The sequence below is a fragment of the Pan troglodytes genome, chromosome 9 (genome assembly GCF_028858775.2).
Source record: "Pan troglodytes isolate AG18354 chromosome 9, NHGRI_mPanTro3-v2.0_pri, whole genome shotgun sequence".
NCBI lineage: Eukaryota > Metazoa > Chordata > Mammalia > Primates > Hominidae > Pan > Pan troglodytes.
The window spans coordinates 18,941,244-18,961,789 of record NC_072407.2 but is presented as its reverse complement, the minus strand read 5'-3'; the positions used below and the strand labels follow the sequence as shown (position 1 = coordinate 18,961,789).

Sequence of the window (20,546 nt, the reverse complement as noted above, 5' to 3'; positions counted from 1 at the left end):
CCCTTATTATCTTTCTTACCCCCATACCAACTCTATCTTAAATCATAACTCTGTTCATGTCCCTGTGGTCCACAATCTATTCCAGTCAATATCACCAAGCACTCCCTATGTCTAAATCTTGCTCTGCCATTCTGTCAAAAGACAAAATTAGCTACAGATCTAATTGGCTTTTATTCTAGATTCATGTATCAGGTAACTTTCATTCTACAAAATAGAATGAAGTTCCCACTGGGTCATGGCAGAACAGTGGGTTTTGTAAGGATGGGAACAAAGAATAGAAAAATAAAAACTGATTGGTTATCATTAGGTTACTTCAGATTACATCTTCTTTGTACAGTTTAAAGCAGAGGGGACTTCCTTGATTATGCTCAGATAGACTGGAATCTCCTGTTTTGAGGAAAAACTAGTCTGGGGATCTACCTATTTCCTTAAAGTTTCAGTTTGATTGTGTGGCATTTAGTATGAGTGACTCCATTTTGCTTTGGTCTGGTCTACTGGGGCCTAGGTGCAGGAACTCAGTCCAAAACAATAGTTTTAAACCATTCAAAATACAGTTGACCCTTGAACAACATGGGTTCGAACTCCATGGGTCCACTTATATGTGGAGTTTTTCAGTAAATATAGTTGGCTCTGCATTGGCAGGTTCTGCATCCACAACCAAATGCAGATGAAAATATAGTATTTGTGGGATGCGTAACCCTCGTATAGAGAGGGCCAACTTTTTGTATCTGCAGGTTCCATAGGGTTGACTGTGGGAATTGAATATGTGAAGATTTTTATAGCTGAGGAGGTCCTAGAACCAATCCCCCATGTATAACAAGGGACAACTGAAGTATGCTATTTGATCCTCATAAAATGTAAATCTTATCATGTTATTCTTCCAGATTGAAAGTTTTCCATTGGTTCCCATTTCCTTTAGGAATAAAGTTTAAGTGGCATGTCATGTTTTACAAGGCCCTTCATTAACCACCATCTCTCTACCACTCCCTCTTCTTGTGCTCTATCTTCCAGCCACCCTAAATCTCTTTTGGCTTATCCAGTGTGGGGATGCTTTCTCTTCTGGCCTCTGTACATGCTGTTATTCTCTCTACAAGCAATCATTTCTGAGCTAAGTCTTTAATTCTTCAGTTCTGAGTTTAAAAGTCACCTTCCTTTGAGAAGTGATTCATTTCTGCTCCACCTGCCACTCCTAACCCCTACACACTCTAGAGCAGCTTATATTAATCTGGCAACTATAATGAAGGAACCAGAGTTGTATCTATTCATCTCTTTTGTGAAGTGTGTTTCTATGAGATGAATCTAGATACAGAGAATTTCTGATGACTTAAGTAAGCCAGAATCTCCAGGTTTCTTGTAAAAATAAGTAGAAAAAGCTAATAGCACCAACAAAGTAAGTAATGAAATAATAGCAGGAAACAGCTTTCAAATCATGAAGTAATTTTTAAAAGTACTTTTATGGAGAAAAATGTGTCAGTAGGTACATAGATATAGCATTAAAAGAATATTTCTAGTACCAGCGGCTTTAAAAATAGAAAATTTATGATGAAAATTATTATAACAAGAAATTAATCTGATTCAGTAGCAATCAAAGTAAGATCTGTAATATGGCTTATGGCAATTTCTCAAGTAAGATTTCATCTAATGGTACAGTGTGCATTTAATATATTCTCACATTCTTTCTTACACTTACGAATTTTTAAGTTTCAGCTCGGGAGAGATACTTTTTTGGGTTTCTTTAGGCTAGTTATTGTTACATATGTCAATTACTTAGCAAGGGTTAAATAATTTAAGGACTATATTATGTAAAAATGAGTTTCCAGTAGTAATTGGATTTATAATTAAATCCAGTAAGTCCAGTATTCGTAATTTAAAATGCTGCTTTTGAGAAAACAACATAAACTAAAGAAACCCAATATAAAACCCAATAAAATAACAGACAGTATGGAAATGTGATTCAATCTCAATATGCATGCTTGTACATGTATGACTTTATACACATACACTTGTATGTATTCTGCAGGAGAGGAAATAATAGCAGAAATACACTTAAACATGATGGAAAATGTACTCTAGAGAAATATAAGGACAGGATATATATATTGTAAGTGCAAATATAAATTATCAGTCAAAATTTTATTAATTAGTAATAAGTGGTGGGACTGGTTTACACATAGTGTGTGACAATGGTAACAAAAGTGGCAGCAAGGAACTCAGCACTCACTCAACATGTCTAATAAAGCTTAGTGATTCATTAAATATTGACACTGTGAAGGATCAAAAATTCTAACACTTCCAGAGATCTTAAATTGATATCTTTCAGATAAGCCAAATATTCTAGATAAGTAAGAAACTGCATGCCAATACCATATTCTAAAGGAATTACCTTGGAAAATTAATGGTTTCACTGTGTGCAAAATTGCATGATTCCAAAATATGATATGGTCTCCAATAATAATAGAAAATATTAGCCTACCATTTTGCCATCATTTTGGCTGCTCTTTATATCTTCAAATGTATTTCACAAGTAGGGTACATATCCACACACTAGCAAGTTTACAAAACATTGTAAATATGGTCCATTTTCTTGCAATTATTTTAATAATGTGGTTAATAATGTACTTTTGTATGAAATGATTTATTAACATTTAGATTTTTATATGAAAAATAAGTATTCCAGTTCTTTACTTGTTCTCAGAAATCAGTCTTGCAGTTAGGCTTCAGAAATAATAAGTAGTGATAGGTCATTTCTGTCATGTAGTCTTGAGGCAGAGGGATATTAACAGAAAGATGAACATCAGTTTTAGAGTGAACAAATGACAGCTAAGATGTGGATCTAAAGAGAACCACATGTTCCAATTATTTATTCAATGTATGTGTCCTTTAGGGCTCACTATATTTCTTTTTTTCTTTATCTTTGATGAGGTTAGTTTTGGTATTACAGCAAATTTTTTTTCTTCTGACAAATCTGTGCTGTGTTTATATTAACTAAATCTTTCTTTAAAAATACGAATCCTGAGCTAGAGTAAAAACAACAATTTTGACTAAAGAATAAATCCCTTCATTGTTAAACCTAAACAGCTTTAAAATTCAGCCATGGAACATAAGATAAGACTGGAATTCAAACTTCTGATGTCCATGGCAAACCTGAATACTCTCAGCAGAAATAAAACACACATAGTAGATAATACACAATAGTAAAAAGCATCAGAAATTGATGCACCTGGATTTTGTTAAATACAACAAAGGTCACTCAGTCCTTCATGGATAAACCTAGCTGGGAGAATAGCACTGAACAGTATATTGCATTGAGCAGAAATCCCTCAGAAAGGCAACACTGGATTCATTTTTAGACAGGCATAGACTTTTCTCCAAAACATTCAAAGACATAAAAGACACACTGGGAAATACAATATGAATCTATTTTCATAAAAGCAAAAAGTTCTGGCCGCTTTGGTAACTGAAATATGTCACTTGAGTTTTTAGTTATAGCTGACCCCCAGTGAAAAATAAGAGCTCACTACCCAGCAAAGCAGCATTATGACAAAGTATTCATACACCAGTGAAGGATTTAAGTAAGGGCTCTGCAACATGGGTCAACACGGATGGTATTTTTGGTTTAAGAATAGTTTTCTAGTTCCTGTGAAAGTGCACAGGAGTGGGAAACTACCAGCAGAGCAAGGATCCTCTCACAGTATTAAGGCCTGTCCACATGGGAATGGTCAGTTGAGAGCCGGTGAACACTAGGCAATGATTTCTGCCCCTGGACACAGCCCTCTGGGCTTCTTCAATATGACTTTTCTTTTACTCAAACTGTCACTCTTCCTCTTCATCTGCCTCTTCAATTACCTGAATCTCATCTGCTTGAGGTAAGGAGGAATTCTCCACCTGCAGTTTATTCCCATCAGCTTTACATTTTTCTTCTTCCTCTACGATTTCCTTCCATATCTTGTGGTTTTCAGTGAGGTGGTGCATTAGCTGACAAAATATTCGCCGTCTGCTTTTTCTTCTTGGTGGTTCTGTGAAATTTAAAATAAATATATTCTAATCATAGCAATATGATTTAATCATTCAACAAATATTAAGTGCCTATTCTAGGTATCTAAGCACTGGGATTATAAAAGTAAACAGTACTATAAAATAATAGTATAATAAAAATAATATAATGAAATAGTACTATAAAAATAATCCCTGCGTTATGGTGTTCAGATTCTAGTGGAAAGAGCTAGGAAAACAGAAAGAAGCAAAACAGGAATATGTTAGATGGTATTGTTATGGATAAAAACAAAATAGAGAAGAGGTTTAGGGAAAACTGGCTGGGTATGGTGGAGAGGGAAGAAGCGTGCTGAAATTTCAAATGAAAATAACCCAAAGTTAAAAACCAACCTTTAAGGGCATTCTTATGTATTGAATTAAACACAATTACCAACATTTTGATGAGTACAGTTTTTTTTTTTTTTGAGACGGAGTCTTGCTCTGTCGCCCAGGCTGGAGTGCAGTGGCACGATCTCAGCTCACTGGAACCTCCGCCTCATGGGTTCACTCCATTCTCCTGCCTCAGCCTCCCTAGTAGCTGGGACTACAGGTGCCCACCACCATTTCCAGCATATTTTTGTATTTTTAGTAGAGATGGGGGAGTATAATTTTTAGAAGTCAGTCAACCTTCAGATGCTAATGCCATTTAAAAAAAAAAGAATTTTAAATACATTTTAATAGGATTTGCCATGCTAATCCTAAATACAAGGCATGTGTGTGTTGCAGTGGGAGGTTCTTTGTAGTCTTCCTATCTGGTCTGATTTATTGCATGCTTGAAAATCAAAACAATACTTATGTAGGTATAATTTAAATTCTACTTTAAAATGAGCAAATAACTGATTTCATTCACAATTACAAAGTGATAATTTTCATTTCATTTTCCATTTATACTAATTGTCTTATACAGGAAAGTATGTCATTACAGTTTGGTAACTCAAATTCATAATGCCACAAAACTTGGCTCTCCCTCTACAGCCAGGGAATGTATGTTTTCCTTCTCCCCTCCCCCCCACTGTTTGATCTATTTCTCAAGTCTATGTGAACAGCAGATTAGTAGGCTGCTATGGAAGTTGTGCTCCTCAGCTGCCCAGTGGGATTGGGGGTGAGATGTGTGAAAAGGAGTGACATGAAGGAGGACTTGCCATGAGGATCCACCTCACATACGTTCAGATGTGGTGATGGCCCTATCGTGCGTGCACAGGTACTGTGAAGAGTACTGGCTGGAGGGCAACACCTCAAGAGATGTTACTTTAATTAAATAAGAATAAGAATGCTTGTTGTATGACAGTATTCACCCAGTACCCGGCATATAGAAGTTACTCAAAACATGACTGTTGAATCTGAACATTTAGATAGTGGTTACTCAATGTAATGACTGCTGAATCTGTATCTGAGAAACAAAGTTCCAAATCTAAGTTAAATGGATATATGCAGTTATTAAAGGTTGAATATCCCTATTCAAAATGCTTGAGACCAGAAGTGTTTCTGATTTTGGAATATTTGCATTATATTTAGCACCCCTAATTGAAAAATCTGAAATCCAAGTGTCCCAGTGAATATTTCCTTTGAGCACCATGCTGGCACTCAAAAAATTTTGGATTTTGGAGCATTTCATATTTCAGATTTTCAGACTTGGAATACTCAACCTGTAACATTAAATAAATTATAATGTCCCTATATTCTTACTTGGATTTAGATTGTTTTCCATTTCTTCATCTTCTGTATCTAATTCTTCACTGTCTTCATCATCACCACTTTCAGTATCATTATCCTCTTCTGCTTCTATCCACTGACCTGGTAGCAAACCAGCAGCATCATAGGAGTTACACAAGGGACCCACTATGTGGGTGATAAAAGATTCTTGGAGTTTTGCTAGTTGAGGAGAAGAACGATCCATGAATGGACTGATGGGCAGACCAAGATTTGCTTCTTCATCTCCCTGCATATTTTAAAAAGAAAAGTACATTTTTAACTGGTGAAAGAACCACCACTGAGCTTTGCTGTTAAAATTATCTTGAGTTTTTTTAAAATAAACAATCTATATCAAAATATTTTTTATGAATAAGCATCAATCTATCATTTCAACTGTAAGAATTTAACATTGAGAAATCCTAAACAAAACTTTATTCTCACATTCTGTTCACATCAACCAGTATGGCTGATACTCAGTTAATAAGAAACATACAGATCTATTAAAATAAGTATCAGATATTTTACTAACAAACTGCAAAATTCCATAGTGTCAATTATGGATTCTCTTTATCTAGGGGCAAAAGCATAATAGAAACATTTTTGTTGTAGTTATATCTCAAATGTACAGAGCTGAATTTTGCAAGTGCTTTTCAATAACACTACCTCCACCCCCCTTTTTTTTTAACAGCAGAACTCTCTAATGATTCAAAATCAGAAAACCTAATATGAAAAACAAATAAAGTAGAGCTACCACGATTGAGGTGAGGATCCTGGGGCTAGATCCCCAACGGCCTGCCTTCTGGTACTCTCCCACTGTGGCTTCTAGGGCTTAATTTGAGATCAGACTACTACCTGTGTGGTGTTGGGCAAGCTCTATGTACAAATGCACTGTGTGTAAAATCTGAATAATAATCTACCTAATAGGGATGCTATGATGAGGTTAAAGGAAATATTAATATAAAGTGTTTAGCAAGTACTGAGCATTCTCCAAATGGTACTATTAACATTTTAGTCCTAGTGTCTGAACTGGTTTGGGATAAATTACTCCCCACAACGTACAAATTCTGCAGGTAAGGAGTGTCTGTTCTGTAATGAGCCAACATAACTCTGAGGAAACAACCAGAAACTGTCCCCGTGATTAACTGTCCCATGATTAGAAATCTTTTACGAGATTATTGTCTATGAGGAAGAAAACAATTGATATTTTTCCAAAAACAGTTGGGTTTATCTATAGGACTCTGTAATTTCACAGATATAACCCAGGAGTTTCGCTTTTCTAAGTCCATGGCAGTTAAATGGCTGTAGGCATCTAAAGACAGTATAATTAGTATAACAAAAAAAAAGTTGGGCATGGTTAGAATTTTACATCAATATCTGAAGAAAGTTTAATAGCATAACCAGAATGAGAAAGAAGTTTAGTTCTGATGAGGGATGATTAAAACTTTCATAAGTGGGAGGATATCAGATGACATTTTCCTGCTTTGATATTGAATAATGACACTTAGATTAAGTGAAACTCTCTGAGATAACATAGTTTTTAGTGATATATATGAAATTATAATAGTTAACATTTATTGAGCACTTATGTATCAGAAACTATTCTAAGAAGTCTACATGTATTAGTTCATTTAATCCTCACAGAAACCTTATGAGGTAGGTACCATCATTCCTATTTTATCAATGAGGAAACTGGCACAGAGAGGTTAAGTAACTTACCCAACCAAGGTCGTATTGGAGATAAGGAAGAGAAGCCATGATTCAACCTCAGGCATGGCTTCCAGGTTTGCTTAATAAGTATTAATTCTATATGCTTTTAAAATGATATGCGGGATCTAAATGAATATTTCTAATGTTCTCTCACTGAACTAGTGAATTTTCTAAAATTGACATACACTATTATTTTTTATTACCCATTTGTACATATAATATAAAGATAACATTTTCCCTAGCATAAAATTCCTCTTTTGTAAACATGAGATCCATGGGCGAGCTCTAAAGCAAGTTTCAATTATCACTGAGAATGAGAATATGCAAACTGCATAGTATAATCTTACAAATTAGGTAAATATAGCCATTTTCTACCCCAAATTAAATATAATTTAAATATATCAGATAATAGTAAAATATTAATAATCTTTCCATGATTATACAGTATGGCATTTTGTAACTTATAAACAGCAGAGTATACATTATTGTGTTGGGATGTTTAGCTGGTGGGTGTAAAACATTGCACATTTTCAATACAATCTGGAAGTAACAAAGTATACCAGGTGCATGGTTATATAGGCTCAATTACTCCCACTTTCCACTCATGTTAAGAAAGCCCTCAACTAGTAGATATGTTGACCTTTCCTGATAATTAGGGCCAACAAGGATTCCTAAGGAATGTAATTCCAAAGCCAAAAAGGTGTATTTGCTATTTTGGAGATAACAAAATGTTAGGCATGTCAGGAAATCAGTGCACTCCTACATTGTAGGAAGCCTCAAAACGGGACCCCAAAAAATGGCAGATTCAGCAAAGTGGAAAGATTATTTTAATGCCAAAAATTTTATAGTATTCTCTGATAGTAGTTTGTATTTCTGTGGGATCAGTGGTGATTTCCCCTTTATCATTTTTTATTGTGTCTATTTGATTCTTCTCTCTTTTCTTTATTAGTCTAGCTAGCGGTCTATTTTGTTAATCTTTTCAAAAAACCAGCTCCTGGATTCATTGATTTTTTTGAAGGGTTTTCTGTGTCTCTATCTCCTTCAGTTCTGCTCTGATCTTAGTTATTTCTTGTCTTCTGCTAGCTTTTGAATTTGTTTGCTCTTGCTTCTCTAGTTCTTTTAATTGTGATGCTAGGGTGTCGATTTTAGATCTTTCCTGCTTTCTCCTGTGGGCATTTTAGTGCTATAAATTTCCCTCTAAACACTGCTTTAGCTGTGTCCCCGAGATTCTGGTACATTGTGTCTATCTATTTCTGCCTTAATTTCGTTATTTACCCGGTAGTCATTCAGGAGCAGGTTGTTCCGTTTCCATGTCATTGTGCCTTAATTTCGTTATTTACCCAGTAGTCATTCAGGAGCAAGTTGTTCAGTTTCCATGTCATTGTGCAGTTTTGAGTGAGTTTCCTAATCCTGAGTTCTAATTTGATTGCACTGTGGTCTGAGAGACTGTTTGTTATGATTTCCATTCTTTTACATTTGCTGAGGAGTGTTTTACTTCCAATTATGTGGTCAATTTTAGAACAAGTGCGATGTGGTGCTGAGAAGAATGTATATTCTGTTGATTTGGGGTGGAGAGTTCTATAGATGTCTATTAGGTCCACTTGGTCCAGAGCTGAGTTCAAGTCCTGAATATCCTTGTTAATTTTCTGTCTTGATCTGTCTAATATTGACAGTGGGGTGTTAAAATCTCCCACTATTATTTTGTGGGAGTCTGAGTCTCCTTGTAGGTCTCTAAAAACTTGCTTTATGAATCTGGGTGCTCCTGTATTGGGTGCATATATATTTAGGATAGTTAGCTGTTCTTGATGCATTGATCTCTTTACCATTATTTAATGCCCTTCTTGATCTTTTTCTGTCTCTGTTGGTTTAAAGTCTGTTTCATCAGAGACTAGGATTGCAACCCCTGCTTTTTTTTCGCTTTCCATTTGCTGGGTAAATCTTTCTCCATCCCTTTATTTTGAGCCTATGTGTGTCTGCACGTGAGATGGGTCTCCTGAATACAGCACACTGATGGGTCTTGACTCTTTATCCAATTTGCCAGTCTGTGCCTTTTAATTGGGGCATTTAGCCCATTTACATTTAAGGCTAATACTGTTATGTATGAATTTGATCCTGTCATTATGATGCCAGCAGGTTAATTTTGCCCGTTAGTTGATGTGGTTTCTTCATAGTGTCGATGGTCTTTACAATTTGGTATGTTTTTGAGGTGGCTGTTATCGGTTTTTCCTTTCCATATTTAGTGTGTCCTTCAGGAGTTCTTGTAAGGCAGGCCTGGTGGTGACAAAATCTCTCAGCATTTGCTTGCGTGTAAAGGATTTTATTTCTCTTTCGCTTATGAAGCTTAGTTTGGCTGGATATGAAATTCTGGGTTGAAAATTCTTTTCTTTAAGAATGTTGAATATTGGCCCCCACTCTCTTCTGGTTTGTAGGGTTTCTGCAGAGAGATCCACTGGTAGTCTGATGGGCTTCCCTTTGTGAGTAACCCAACCTTTCTCTCTGGCTGCCCTTAACATTTTTTCCTTCATTTCAACCTTGGGGAATCCAATGATTATGCATCGTGGGACATTTATGTAGCCAACAAACACATGAAAAAAGCTCATCATCACTAGTCATTAGAGAAATGCAAATAAAAACCACAATGGGATAACCTCTTATGCCAGTTGGAATGGCGATCATTAGAAAGTCAGGAAACAACAGATGCTGGAGAGGATGTGGAGAAATAGGAAAGCTTTTCAAAGACTTGGAACTAACCCAAATGCCCATTAATGATAGACTGGATAAAGAAAATGTGGCACATATATACCATGGAATACTATGCAGTTATAAAAAAGGATGAGTTCATGTCCTTTGCAGGTACATAGATGAAGCTGGAAACCATCATTCTCAGCAAAAACAGAAACAGAAAACCAAATACCGCATGTTCTCACTCATAAGTGGGAGTTGAACAATGAGAACACATGGACACAGGGAGGGGAATATCACATGGGGGCCTGTTAGGGGGTGGGGGGCTAGAGGAGGGATAGCATTAGGAGAAATACCTAATGTAGATGACAGGTTGATGGGTGCAGCAAACCACCATGGCACGTGTATACCTATATAACAAAACTGCACCTTCTGCACATGTGTCCCAGAACTTAAAGAATAATTTAAAAAAAATTAAAGATTTAAGAACAGCCGGGCACAGTGCCTTATGTCTGTAATCCCAACACTTTGGGAGGCCGAGGTGGGCGGATCACGAGGTCAGGAGTTCGAGACCAGCCTGACCAACATGGTGAAACCCCATCTCTACTAAAAATACAAAAATTAGCCAGGCATGGTGGCGTGCACCTGTAATCCCAGCTACTCAGGAGGCTGAAGCAAGAGAATCGCTTGAACCCAGGTGGCAGAGGTTGCAGTGAGCTGAGATCGCACCACTGCACTACAGCCTGGGCAACAGAGCAAGCCTCTGTCTCAAAAAAAGATTTAAGAACAAAAGAGCATGCTTATATCTTTGAATCCTTGAGAACCACTAAGTGTCTATTCTCTCCATTTTGTAGCCCTCTGTCCGGATTTCTTCCCAGTTGATGTTCCTATGGCAGGGAGTTAGTCTTTTTATAGCAGAATTGAAAATGGATTGATATTCTTTAAATATACTCTGAGCACACCCTGAATAACTTAAAAACCACTTCATCTGGAAATAAATTCTTCTAGGTTACAGAATCTCAGGGTTGAAAGAGACCTTGGAATCATAATGTAGTCTAGACTTGTTATAGAAAGTAGTCAGGCAGACATGGGCAGAGCAGGAGAGGGCCCACCCCCAACCCCATCAGAAATGTCAGGTGACCATCAGGTGATAGGTTAAGCTGTCTCTCTAAAATAATAATTGGTCACAGCTGGCACCAGGGAAAGGCAGTCACCCAATAGAAACTGGTGATCAGCAGCTTCCTGGTAAGATCTCAGGAGGTGGGTGAGTGGGCTCAAGCATGTGCACTAAGAGGCAAAATGGTGGAGTTTAATTGGTATATGACCTTCCTCCATGAACACTGGGCTGGTAAGGGAAAAATGCCTCAAGTGAGCATGAGTACAATTTCAGTAAACACACTGTGTATGTGGCCCCTCCCAAGTGCTGGCAGGTCACTGCACATGTGACAGCCACCTCAAAGGATGAATTGGGAGAAGTAACACAACCCTGGAAGCATGCCAATGTATAAGACTCCAAGTCAAAGGTCAAACCATGCACTTGATCTCTTAGGTTGCCCGCCTGGCCTTCTTCCAAGTGTACTTTACTTCCTTTCATTCTTGCTCTAAAGCTTTTAAATAAACTTTCACTTCTGATCTAAAACTTGTTTCAGTCTCTCCCTCTGCCTTATGCCCCTCAGTTGAATTCTTTCTTCTGAGGGGGCAAGAATTGAGGTTGCTGCAGACTCGGATTTGCGGCTGCTAACAGCCTTACCTGTAGACTCATGAGTATATTCAGCTCAGTCAAGATAGGGAATAAGTTATTTTTAAAAATTTTAACAGCAAAGGCAAACAGAACACAGAAAATACTAAGAACCAAAGCAAATGCAATAATTTTTAACCCTTCCCAGTCAAAGCAACTCAGATTTCAAACACTTAATAAAGCTATCCAAAACCCAAAGAGTAGTGTCTTCTCATGACAGCTCTTAAAAATCCCACCAAGCTCAGGTTTCAACTTACCTGCTCATAAAATTCATTGACAATGCCTTCTGTCCATTTCAAATGCAAGTCTCGAACTTTTGCTGGGCCATTTATATCTGCCAGTTTGATGCACACCTGGCATACCAAGAGGCGATCATTTTCATTACTCCATTCTATGCCATTACTATTTACATCATTTGCCTATTTTGGAAAAACAACATCATTTTAGGTTCTGAAGGCATTTTTAAAACTCGTTGTTTTGTTTGCTTTTACCAAATTATCTTAAAACTGTTTCCTGTCTAAATGACAGAAAGAAATTTCAGCAAATAGTTCTTTTTAAAATCAGTTCATTCCATAATATGGACCTCTATTGGTTAAATTTCCTTTCTAAAAAATGCTTTCTAGAAAAACATATAACTAACCATGGGTTTCAATATTTGTGATTACCACAAAGAATCATGAATTATATGTGTGTGTGTGTGTATATATATATATATATGTATTTATTAAGTATAGTAGATACACAATATCAAAAAATCATATAAGAATTATAACTACTTATTTCTACCTCAAAAAAGAACACTTAAGAAGCTAGAGAAGTTTGCCCTTGCTGTGAAAGGCAACATGATATAGTGAACTGAACACAAGTCTGAGAAGCTGGCCCTATAGTTTTAAATCCTGACTCAGAATGTCATGAATCAGCAAGCTGTATTCTGAATCAAAAATTCAGTGTGTAACAGTGAAAAAACTGCTTAACCTATTCGAATCTAACTTTCCTCATCTATGAAGTAAGAAAAGTAGTACCAATCTAGCCATGCTGCTATGAGGATTAATAAATGAAAAAATGCCTTGTTCATGGAAAATGCTAAATATTGTTATTTAAATAAATGATAATTATTAGCTGAAAAAAAGCCTTTCAAGAACTAAAATTTCATTTTGTAAAAAATGAAAAGAATGAGCCACATCATAGCTTTTGAACTTCAGTGTGATGGTTGCTTTTTGGCACCAAACTCTTTCAGAAAAAAAAATATATATATGTAGAACACCACCATAGAAAACACTTGAGAGAAGAGCTCTTTTGATTGAAACTTAATCGGAAGTCTAGAGCCCCATTCATATGGCATTTTTTTGAGAGACTTCAAAATAGAAGTCTTTAAGGAATACACATTCAAAGTATTGTGTTAGATAATCTTTTACCTATAAAAGGTGACTTAAGCACTTAAATGAATTTTATTTAAAAATTAAAGTGAATAAGACTATACAACTATGAAATAATTTTAAAGGTACCCTTACTTCTCACTGATTTTTATAAGCATTTCATTAATGTCATGACAGCAACATATATAAGGGTCTCCTTCCAGCAGGTCTAATCTAGTATTCCTTTGTTACCAGTTTCTCTACTCTGCAGGTACAGCTTCTTTTAGGTCACAAAAGTCATCAAGAAAATAGCAGCTTCCTGCAAGCCAGGGTGGGAATCTAAAGCAGTGGTTCTCAACTTTTTTCACCTCAAATGTCTGAGGGATAAAGCATAGTCCCATGAGTACCACTGTCATACTGGGGCAGTGATTCTTGATCCCCTGGTGAATATGAGTTCTTTGGCCTAGTACAATGTCTGTACATAGTGGGCAATCCCAATAAATACTTGTTGAATGAGTGAATTATTCTCAAGTAGAAGAGGGTGCTTCCTTTTCCTTAACACTAGCCAGCTAAAGAATCACTAATATAAAGAAGGTATAACAGGTGCAGTGAGGTAGGCATAATTAACTGGATTCTTAGAATTAACTGGATTCTTAAGAAACACATAAAGTTAATTTTATATAATGCCTTACTTGACACTGAGCATGGCTTTGTCAAATCTCTCTTTAAACTCATTTGAAATAACTGGTTTGTTTCTATGTGAAAAATATGTGAAATAAAGTCACAATAGTATAAGTTTATGTGTCGAAAGAAAATATAACAAGCAATAATATTTTAGGAAATGTTACCATAACAATAAAAATGTTTATTTTTAAAAATATAGGCATATATATTATTTTATATCAACTATTTATTGTTACTTCCTAAGTAGTAACAATTCTAACTTAACATTAAAAAACATATTTTATCAGTAACACTGACAATAAAGATTTTTTAAATCAGGCACTAATTTTCATAACAAACCTTGGCATTGAATTCTGCAAGAAAATCAAAATGCTTTTTAAGATCCGTAGCAAGGATTGCTTCGATGACTAAAAAACGAAAGCGCTTGAATTCCACATGATCAAGATGAAGAAGGAAGTTGTATTCTGGGCGAGAAAGATATAGATTCCAAGCTGATGCAGCATGATGATTTTCCAAAACAGATCTGTCATTGTATAAAACTGCCTAAAAAGAAATATAGAAAAATGAGGCAGACACCTCAAAGATATTAAACTTTAATATCTTTAATATCAGGTTGGAAGTATACAAACAATGAATACCTACTATATACTAGGCGTTTTACCAGGTATTTTAGTACCTGTGAAAATAGGTTGTGATAATTTTATAAATGAGTAGACTGAAGTACAAAGAGGTTAAGATACACCTTTCCTTCCAACATACATAGCTCTAGTAAGTGAAAGGGTTATTTATCTTTAAAGTTTATCTTTGCAGACACCGTGCTGCCTCCCAAGAGATGTAAAGTTGATACTTTGAGGTCTATTTCATTTGCTTTATCTGAGAAGATAAACTTCTGTGAATAAAGTCATTAGGGATCTAGAGCAGGTTTCAGAATACATTTCTGTTGTTTAGTCATTCTGGAGTCAATGGTGATGGTGACTAAAGAAGAGGAAGCAGTACTTTCCAGGGTAAGTAAGAGACCTGCCTGTCTGAGATGGACATATCCTGGATTCCCATCCTCACACAGTGCCTGGGAGTAAAACAGAACTATGTAACAGATAAAAACACAAATCCTCTGGTTCAAATGGTGTGGAACTACTCACTTTTTCTACACTTCACTCCAGCAGAAGACCCTGAGGTGCCTCCTCAGTACTCTAGGACTTTGGAATACAGACTTAAAATCAGTGGAGTATAGAATTTCTAAAGCCTCTTCCACCTCTAAAAATTAAGCAATTCTTTAAATTATTAAATAAGCATAGGAATTATTTAAAAAAACTTCTACAGCCAAGTTGTGTTAAAGGCCAGGGATAAAAATTAAAACCCTATCCCTGTTTTCATGGAGCCTACTGTGTAATGAGAAAGAAGGACGGAATGAGATCTCAGGTAGGATACATATTCTGAGAGCTTAATTGAATAGCTCTACTTATTTGTGAAAATTAGCTACAGCCTAGATTTAAGCACAGATGCATAACACTAAGTGATTATTTTTTAAGCTATTTGGTTTTATAAAAGCAATGGTATGATTTAAACTTTGCAATGAGCCATATAAAGGCATTTCATACCACCTGTAATACAACTTCTAAACATTATAAATACCAAACAGAAAGAGTAAGCTTCGAAAACTCCCTAAGGGGTCATTTACATTTAATAATGATTTGACTAATTCATGCTCAAATGTGACAAGGACTTAACTATGAGAACGGCTCTGTCTGTTCAGGAGGAAGTAATCCGATTCTGGGCTCAATAAAACACAATGTACAATGAGTGCCCTGTGAAGCTAGCTGACTTAATAAACTCACAGATAGCAAGATCAGTTTTTTAAAAAAATGAGCAAGTTCGGAATTCTTTCACCATTCAAATTACCCTTTGAAATTGCCAAAGAACTATAAAATGGGCGGAGGGGGGGACGTCTGAATCAGTATTAGAATTAGATATAATCACCATACTGGAAACTTCAAAGACATGGTGAAAATGAGAATGGATTCAGAAAAGCTAACCAAGTCACTGCATAAGAAGGAAAAAGCCTATATGAAGAGTAAGTGGCAGGGGTTCCCTGCTGATCCCCAGTAGACTCACAAGCTCAAAGATGAGTGGGAGGCAAGAAAGAATCATGAAGCAGTAAGTAGGAAGCAAATGTCAATGCTACTTTAGAAGAATACTTGAAGGTAGCACACAGAGCAGCAGACCAAGCTTAAACCAAATAAGAAAAACATTTCAAGCAAACAGATAATGAAGTCTCAGCTCTTACTGCGGGCTCTTAGAAGCAGAGAAAAAAGACAGGGTCCCAGCTCATTTGGAGCTGCAATAAACTAACATCCTTTGACTTTGTGCTAAAGCATCTTGTTACCTGCTTTTTCTAGCTATAGATCCTTCTCTCTACAGCAAATACATCAATACTTTGGCAAAACACATTAGTTGGTCATAAATCTTACTTTTCACCCTCTGAGTTGGAAAGATCTGAGAAGGGGTTTAATACAAACTGACAGAATCTTAGCAAATAGTAACACTTAAATAAGAACAAAAAGAGAAAACCCTTCAGACATAAGAAGGACTTAGATCATACAAAGGATAAGTCTGACTAATCTGAACAAATGTCCCCTTTTAAAACATAAGAAACAGGAGGAAACATTAACAAAAATCGAGGTCATAGCCATTATCTCATAACTAAGAAGGCACTTTTTTTTTTTTTTTTGAGACGGACTCTCGTTCTGTTGCCCAGGCTGGAGTGCAGTGGCGCGATCTCAGCTCACTGCAAGCTCTGCCTCCTGGGTTCAAGCCATTCTCCTGCCTCAGCCTCCCGAGTAGCTGGGACTACAGGTGCCCGCCACCATGCCCAGCTAATTTTCTGTGTTTTTTAGTAGAGTCGGGGTTTCACCGTGTTAGCCAGGATAGTGTCTATCTCCTGACCTCGTGATCTGCCCGTCTCAGACTCCCAAAGTGCTGGGATTACAGGCGTGAGCCACCACACCTGGCCAACTAAGAAGGCACTTCAAGTGAAAAAGATTAACAAAGATTGTTCATATAATATTCCCAACTCAAAAAAAAATTCAGTAGAGAGATAGCAGATAAATAAGGTGCCACAGAACACAAAGCAGCTAGTTTTGTTGTTTTTTTATAGGGTAAAGAAATAGTCTTGACGAACAGCTGTTATCTCAGGATTCTTTTACACTGTTCTCGGTTTGTTCTTTTCTGTGTTTACACTGCTATAGAGATACTACCTGAGACTAGGTAATTTATAAACAAAAGAGGTTTAATTGAATCACAGTTCCACATGGGTGGGGAAGCCTCAGGAAACTTACAGTCACAGTGGAAGGCAATGGAGAGGCAGGCACCTTCTTCACAAGACAGCAGGAGAGGGACAGAGAGCACACACAGGGGAGACTACCACTTTTAAACCATCAGATCTCATGACAACTCCCTCACTATCATAAGAACAGCATGGGAGAACCCGCCCCCATGGTCTAATCACCTCACACCAGGGCCCTGCCCTTGACATGTGAGGATTACAATTTGAGATGAGATTTGGGTGAGGACACAGAGACAAACTGTATCAGTTCTAAAATTTCTAATAATCCCTTATCTTCCTTTATCTTGGTTACCACCCTTCTTTTGCTGAAATACATTTTAAAATAACTTTCTGAGGATGGTCAAGATGTGACTGTTTAAAATCACTGCATATCTGAGAATCTCATTATTTTGTTCTCATGTAAAATGGTAGCTTAGCTGAATATAGAACTCTAACTTGAAAATAATACTCTTATGCCAGCACCTCCTATCTCCTCTCATTTTACTTATTTCCTAGCTCTTAAGTCATAATCTTCTCTTTCTCTCTCTGTCTGTCTCTCTTGGTCTCTCTTTCTCTTGCTCTGTCTCTCTCTCTCTCTCTCTTTCTCACACACATTATTTATGTATTTATTTTCTTGCTGTACTAGAATGTAAGTTCGATGAGGGGCAAGATTTTTTCCCATGTTTTATTTAATATAACAATGCCTAAATAGTGCCTATCCCACAATATGCACCCAATAAATACTTGAACAAATAAATGAATGAATAAATTCCCCTAGAATTTTAGAGACTCCATTCCAGTATTGTCTAGCATCTATTGTTGCTAAAATACAATGACAGCTGAATTTTTGTTCTTTTATAGATGTATTGTTTTCATCTTCTCGGGAATTCTTTTTTTTTTTAAACAAAATCTCTGGTGTTCTGAAATTTTTCCATGGTGTGCTATGTGTGGTGTTTGAGTTTTTTTCTCTATTCAACTTTCCTGGCACTTAGTGAGCCCCTTCAATCCAAAGACTCCCTTCTTTTTAGAACTTCCACTAGTCACATCTTGACCTAGTCCCCCATGTCTTATCTTCTCCTTCCCTATATTCTCTTTTTATCTTCCTGGTCTATGTCCTGGGAGAGACTACCTGGACTTCTACTTCCAATGCTTATATTGAATTTTTAAAATTTCCTGCAGTAATATTTTTAGTTTCTAAGAGCCTAACTTGTTTTCTGATGTTCCTTTATTATAGTTTCCTGTTCTTACTTTATGGATGCAATATTTTTCAAATTCTCTGAGAATACATTTTAAAAAAATAATTAGATGCTTCTCTATTCCCTAGATTCTCCCTGTGGTCAGTTATTCTTTCCATCTTAGCCTTTTCTTTCCAAGCTTCTGATTAATGCCATGGCTGATGATCCTTGGTTTTCTGTGTATATAGAAAAACGAATTCTAAACTGGGTGCGGTGGCTCACGCCTGTAATCCCAGCACTTTGGGTGGCTGAAGCGGGCAGATCACGAGGTCAAGAGATCGAGACCATCCTGGCCAACATGGTGAAACCCCATCTCTACTAAAAATACAAAAATTAGCTGGGCGTGGTGGCATGTGCCTGTAGTCTCAGCTACTCGGAAGGCTGAAGCAGGAGAATCTCTTGAACCCTGGAGGCAGAGGTTGCAGTGAGCCAAGATCGTGCCACTGCACTCCAGCCTGGCAACAGAGTGAGACCCTGTCTCACAAAAAAAAAAAAAAAAAACAAAAAGAATTCTAGATTTCAGTTGTAATCTCTCTGCTGTTATGTATGTTTTATTGTGGAGTCTCTCCCCTTGGGATGAGTGAGTGGGAACTATGTAAATGTGGATAGGGTTTGTTACCTAGCAAGTTTTGCTTTAGAATAATGGGTGCCAGCTATTAGATGTCTAGAATGAGAGAAATTTACTTTAGACTACTAATACCCACTCTAGGAACTGTTACTCTCTCCAGGCAGTTCCTTCAATATCTAAGAGATGAGTTTTCTGCCTGGAGATAAACATAGGGTTTTAGTAACTCTGCATAAAGGTGTGTGTATGCCCAGGGAGAACAAGCAGGAGCAAATGGTAACAGGAGTCTCTGGGGTTCCAGCTATGCTGGGTACTTTTGTTTTATCTGTCAATATTCATCCATTTTTCATTTTCCAGAAATGTTATAAAAAATTTTTTTTATCTGCTGGTGATAATACCCATCCTCCTCTTATTGCTCTCTGTTGTAATGAACTTCATATCTTACTATCATTTTAATGCATTCTCAGAAAGAAGGGGAAACAGATTCATGTGTTTAGTCATCTTAATCCATATTTTGGAAGACAAAACATTTACAAATCTCAACTTAAAATTTTGTTTCCTTTTACCCAGTCTCATAAAAATATTCCAGAAATTTTACTGTCTCAAGCACTAACCTGCATCTTTCAGCCAACTTCTCATTTGGAAATAGCTCAGAAATCTCTTAGAATCTTATTAATACTGACATTCCTCCGGGATATACCTGACTATATGTATCACCTTCTTTCGTGGCAAGAATCCTCCTGTATCTTTCTAGCACACATTCCTTACCATGAGAATGAAGAAGAATGCTTGACCCAGCTGGTGGTATTATATGCTACTGTCTATAATACACTAGAACTATAATATCTTTCATTAATTATGGCCTGACTAGACCCACTGAGTTTCCAAAGATGAAAGAACCTACTTTGTTACTTAACCACATTAAGCCCTAGATTTTTACAAGGGTCCTTATCTCACAGGTGCTAGTTGAAGAAGGCCTCATAAACTTCATTACTTTGGGAAGCACAGAACATTTTTCAGAAAACCTAGGAGTACTACAGAGCAAAGAATTCAGACATCCTTCAACATTCAACAAATATTTACTAAATGCTTTTTGTATGTCAAGCACTATTCTAGGTATTATGGAATAAAAGACAAAAATCCCTGCCCTTGTGGAACTTTATATTCCATTGAGAAGATATATATAAAAAACAAAGTACATAAACAAAATATATAGTATCCTAAATGATCACTGCAATGGAAAAAAAGCAGAGAAGGAGCATAATGGTATAAAGAAGGGGATTTTGAAATTTTAGATGGAAGGAGGTGACAAAATGCGTATACGGATATCTAAAGGAAAAGCCCTCTGGGCAGGGAGAACAGAAAGTGCAAACACTCTCAGAAAGGGACAGAGATGGTATTAGCAAGGAAGCCAGTGAGACTAGACTTGAGTAAGTTAAAAAAAAAAAAAAGAGAGAGAGAGACTTAATGGGACCAATAACGTACGGCCTTGCAGAACATTTTATGATTGTCATTTACTAGGGGTAAGGTGAAT

The 20,546-nt window shown here is 36.6% G+C and overlaps 1 protein-coding gene across 5 annotated transcripts in view; it reads right to left on the bottom strand.

Moving 5' to 3' along the window:
* Positions 1-1,435: 1,435 nt before the first annotated feature.
* Positions 1,436-20,546, bottom strand: part of PDE3B (phosphodiesterase 3B) — a 221,207-nt gene continuing 202,096 nt past the window's right edge. For all 5 annotated transcript variants that reach the window (XM_016920438.4, XM_016920439.4, XM_016920440.4 and 2 more), the window contains 4 exons: positions 14,230-14,433; positions 12,109-12,270; positions 5,719-5,971; positions 1,436-4,016 (listed from right to left, as the gene is read on the bottom strand). In XM_016920438.4, coding sequence (XP_016775927.4) covers positions 3,814-4,016; positions 5,719-5,971; positions 12,109-12,270; positions 14,230-14,433 — 822 coding nt within the window. In that variant the 3' untranslated portion in view covers positions 1,436-3,813. The remainder of the gene's footprint in view (positions 4,017-5,718; positions 5,972-12,108; positions 12,271-14,229; positions 14,434-20,546) is intronic.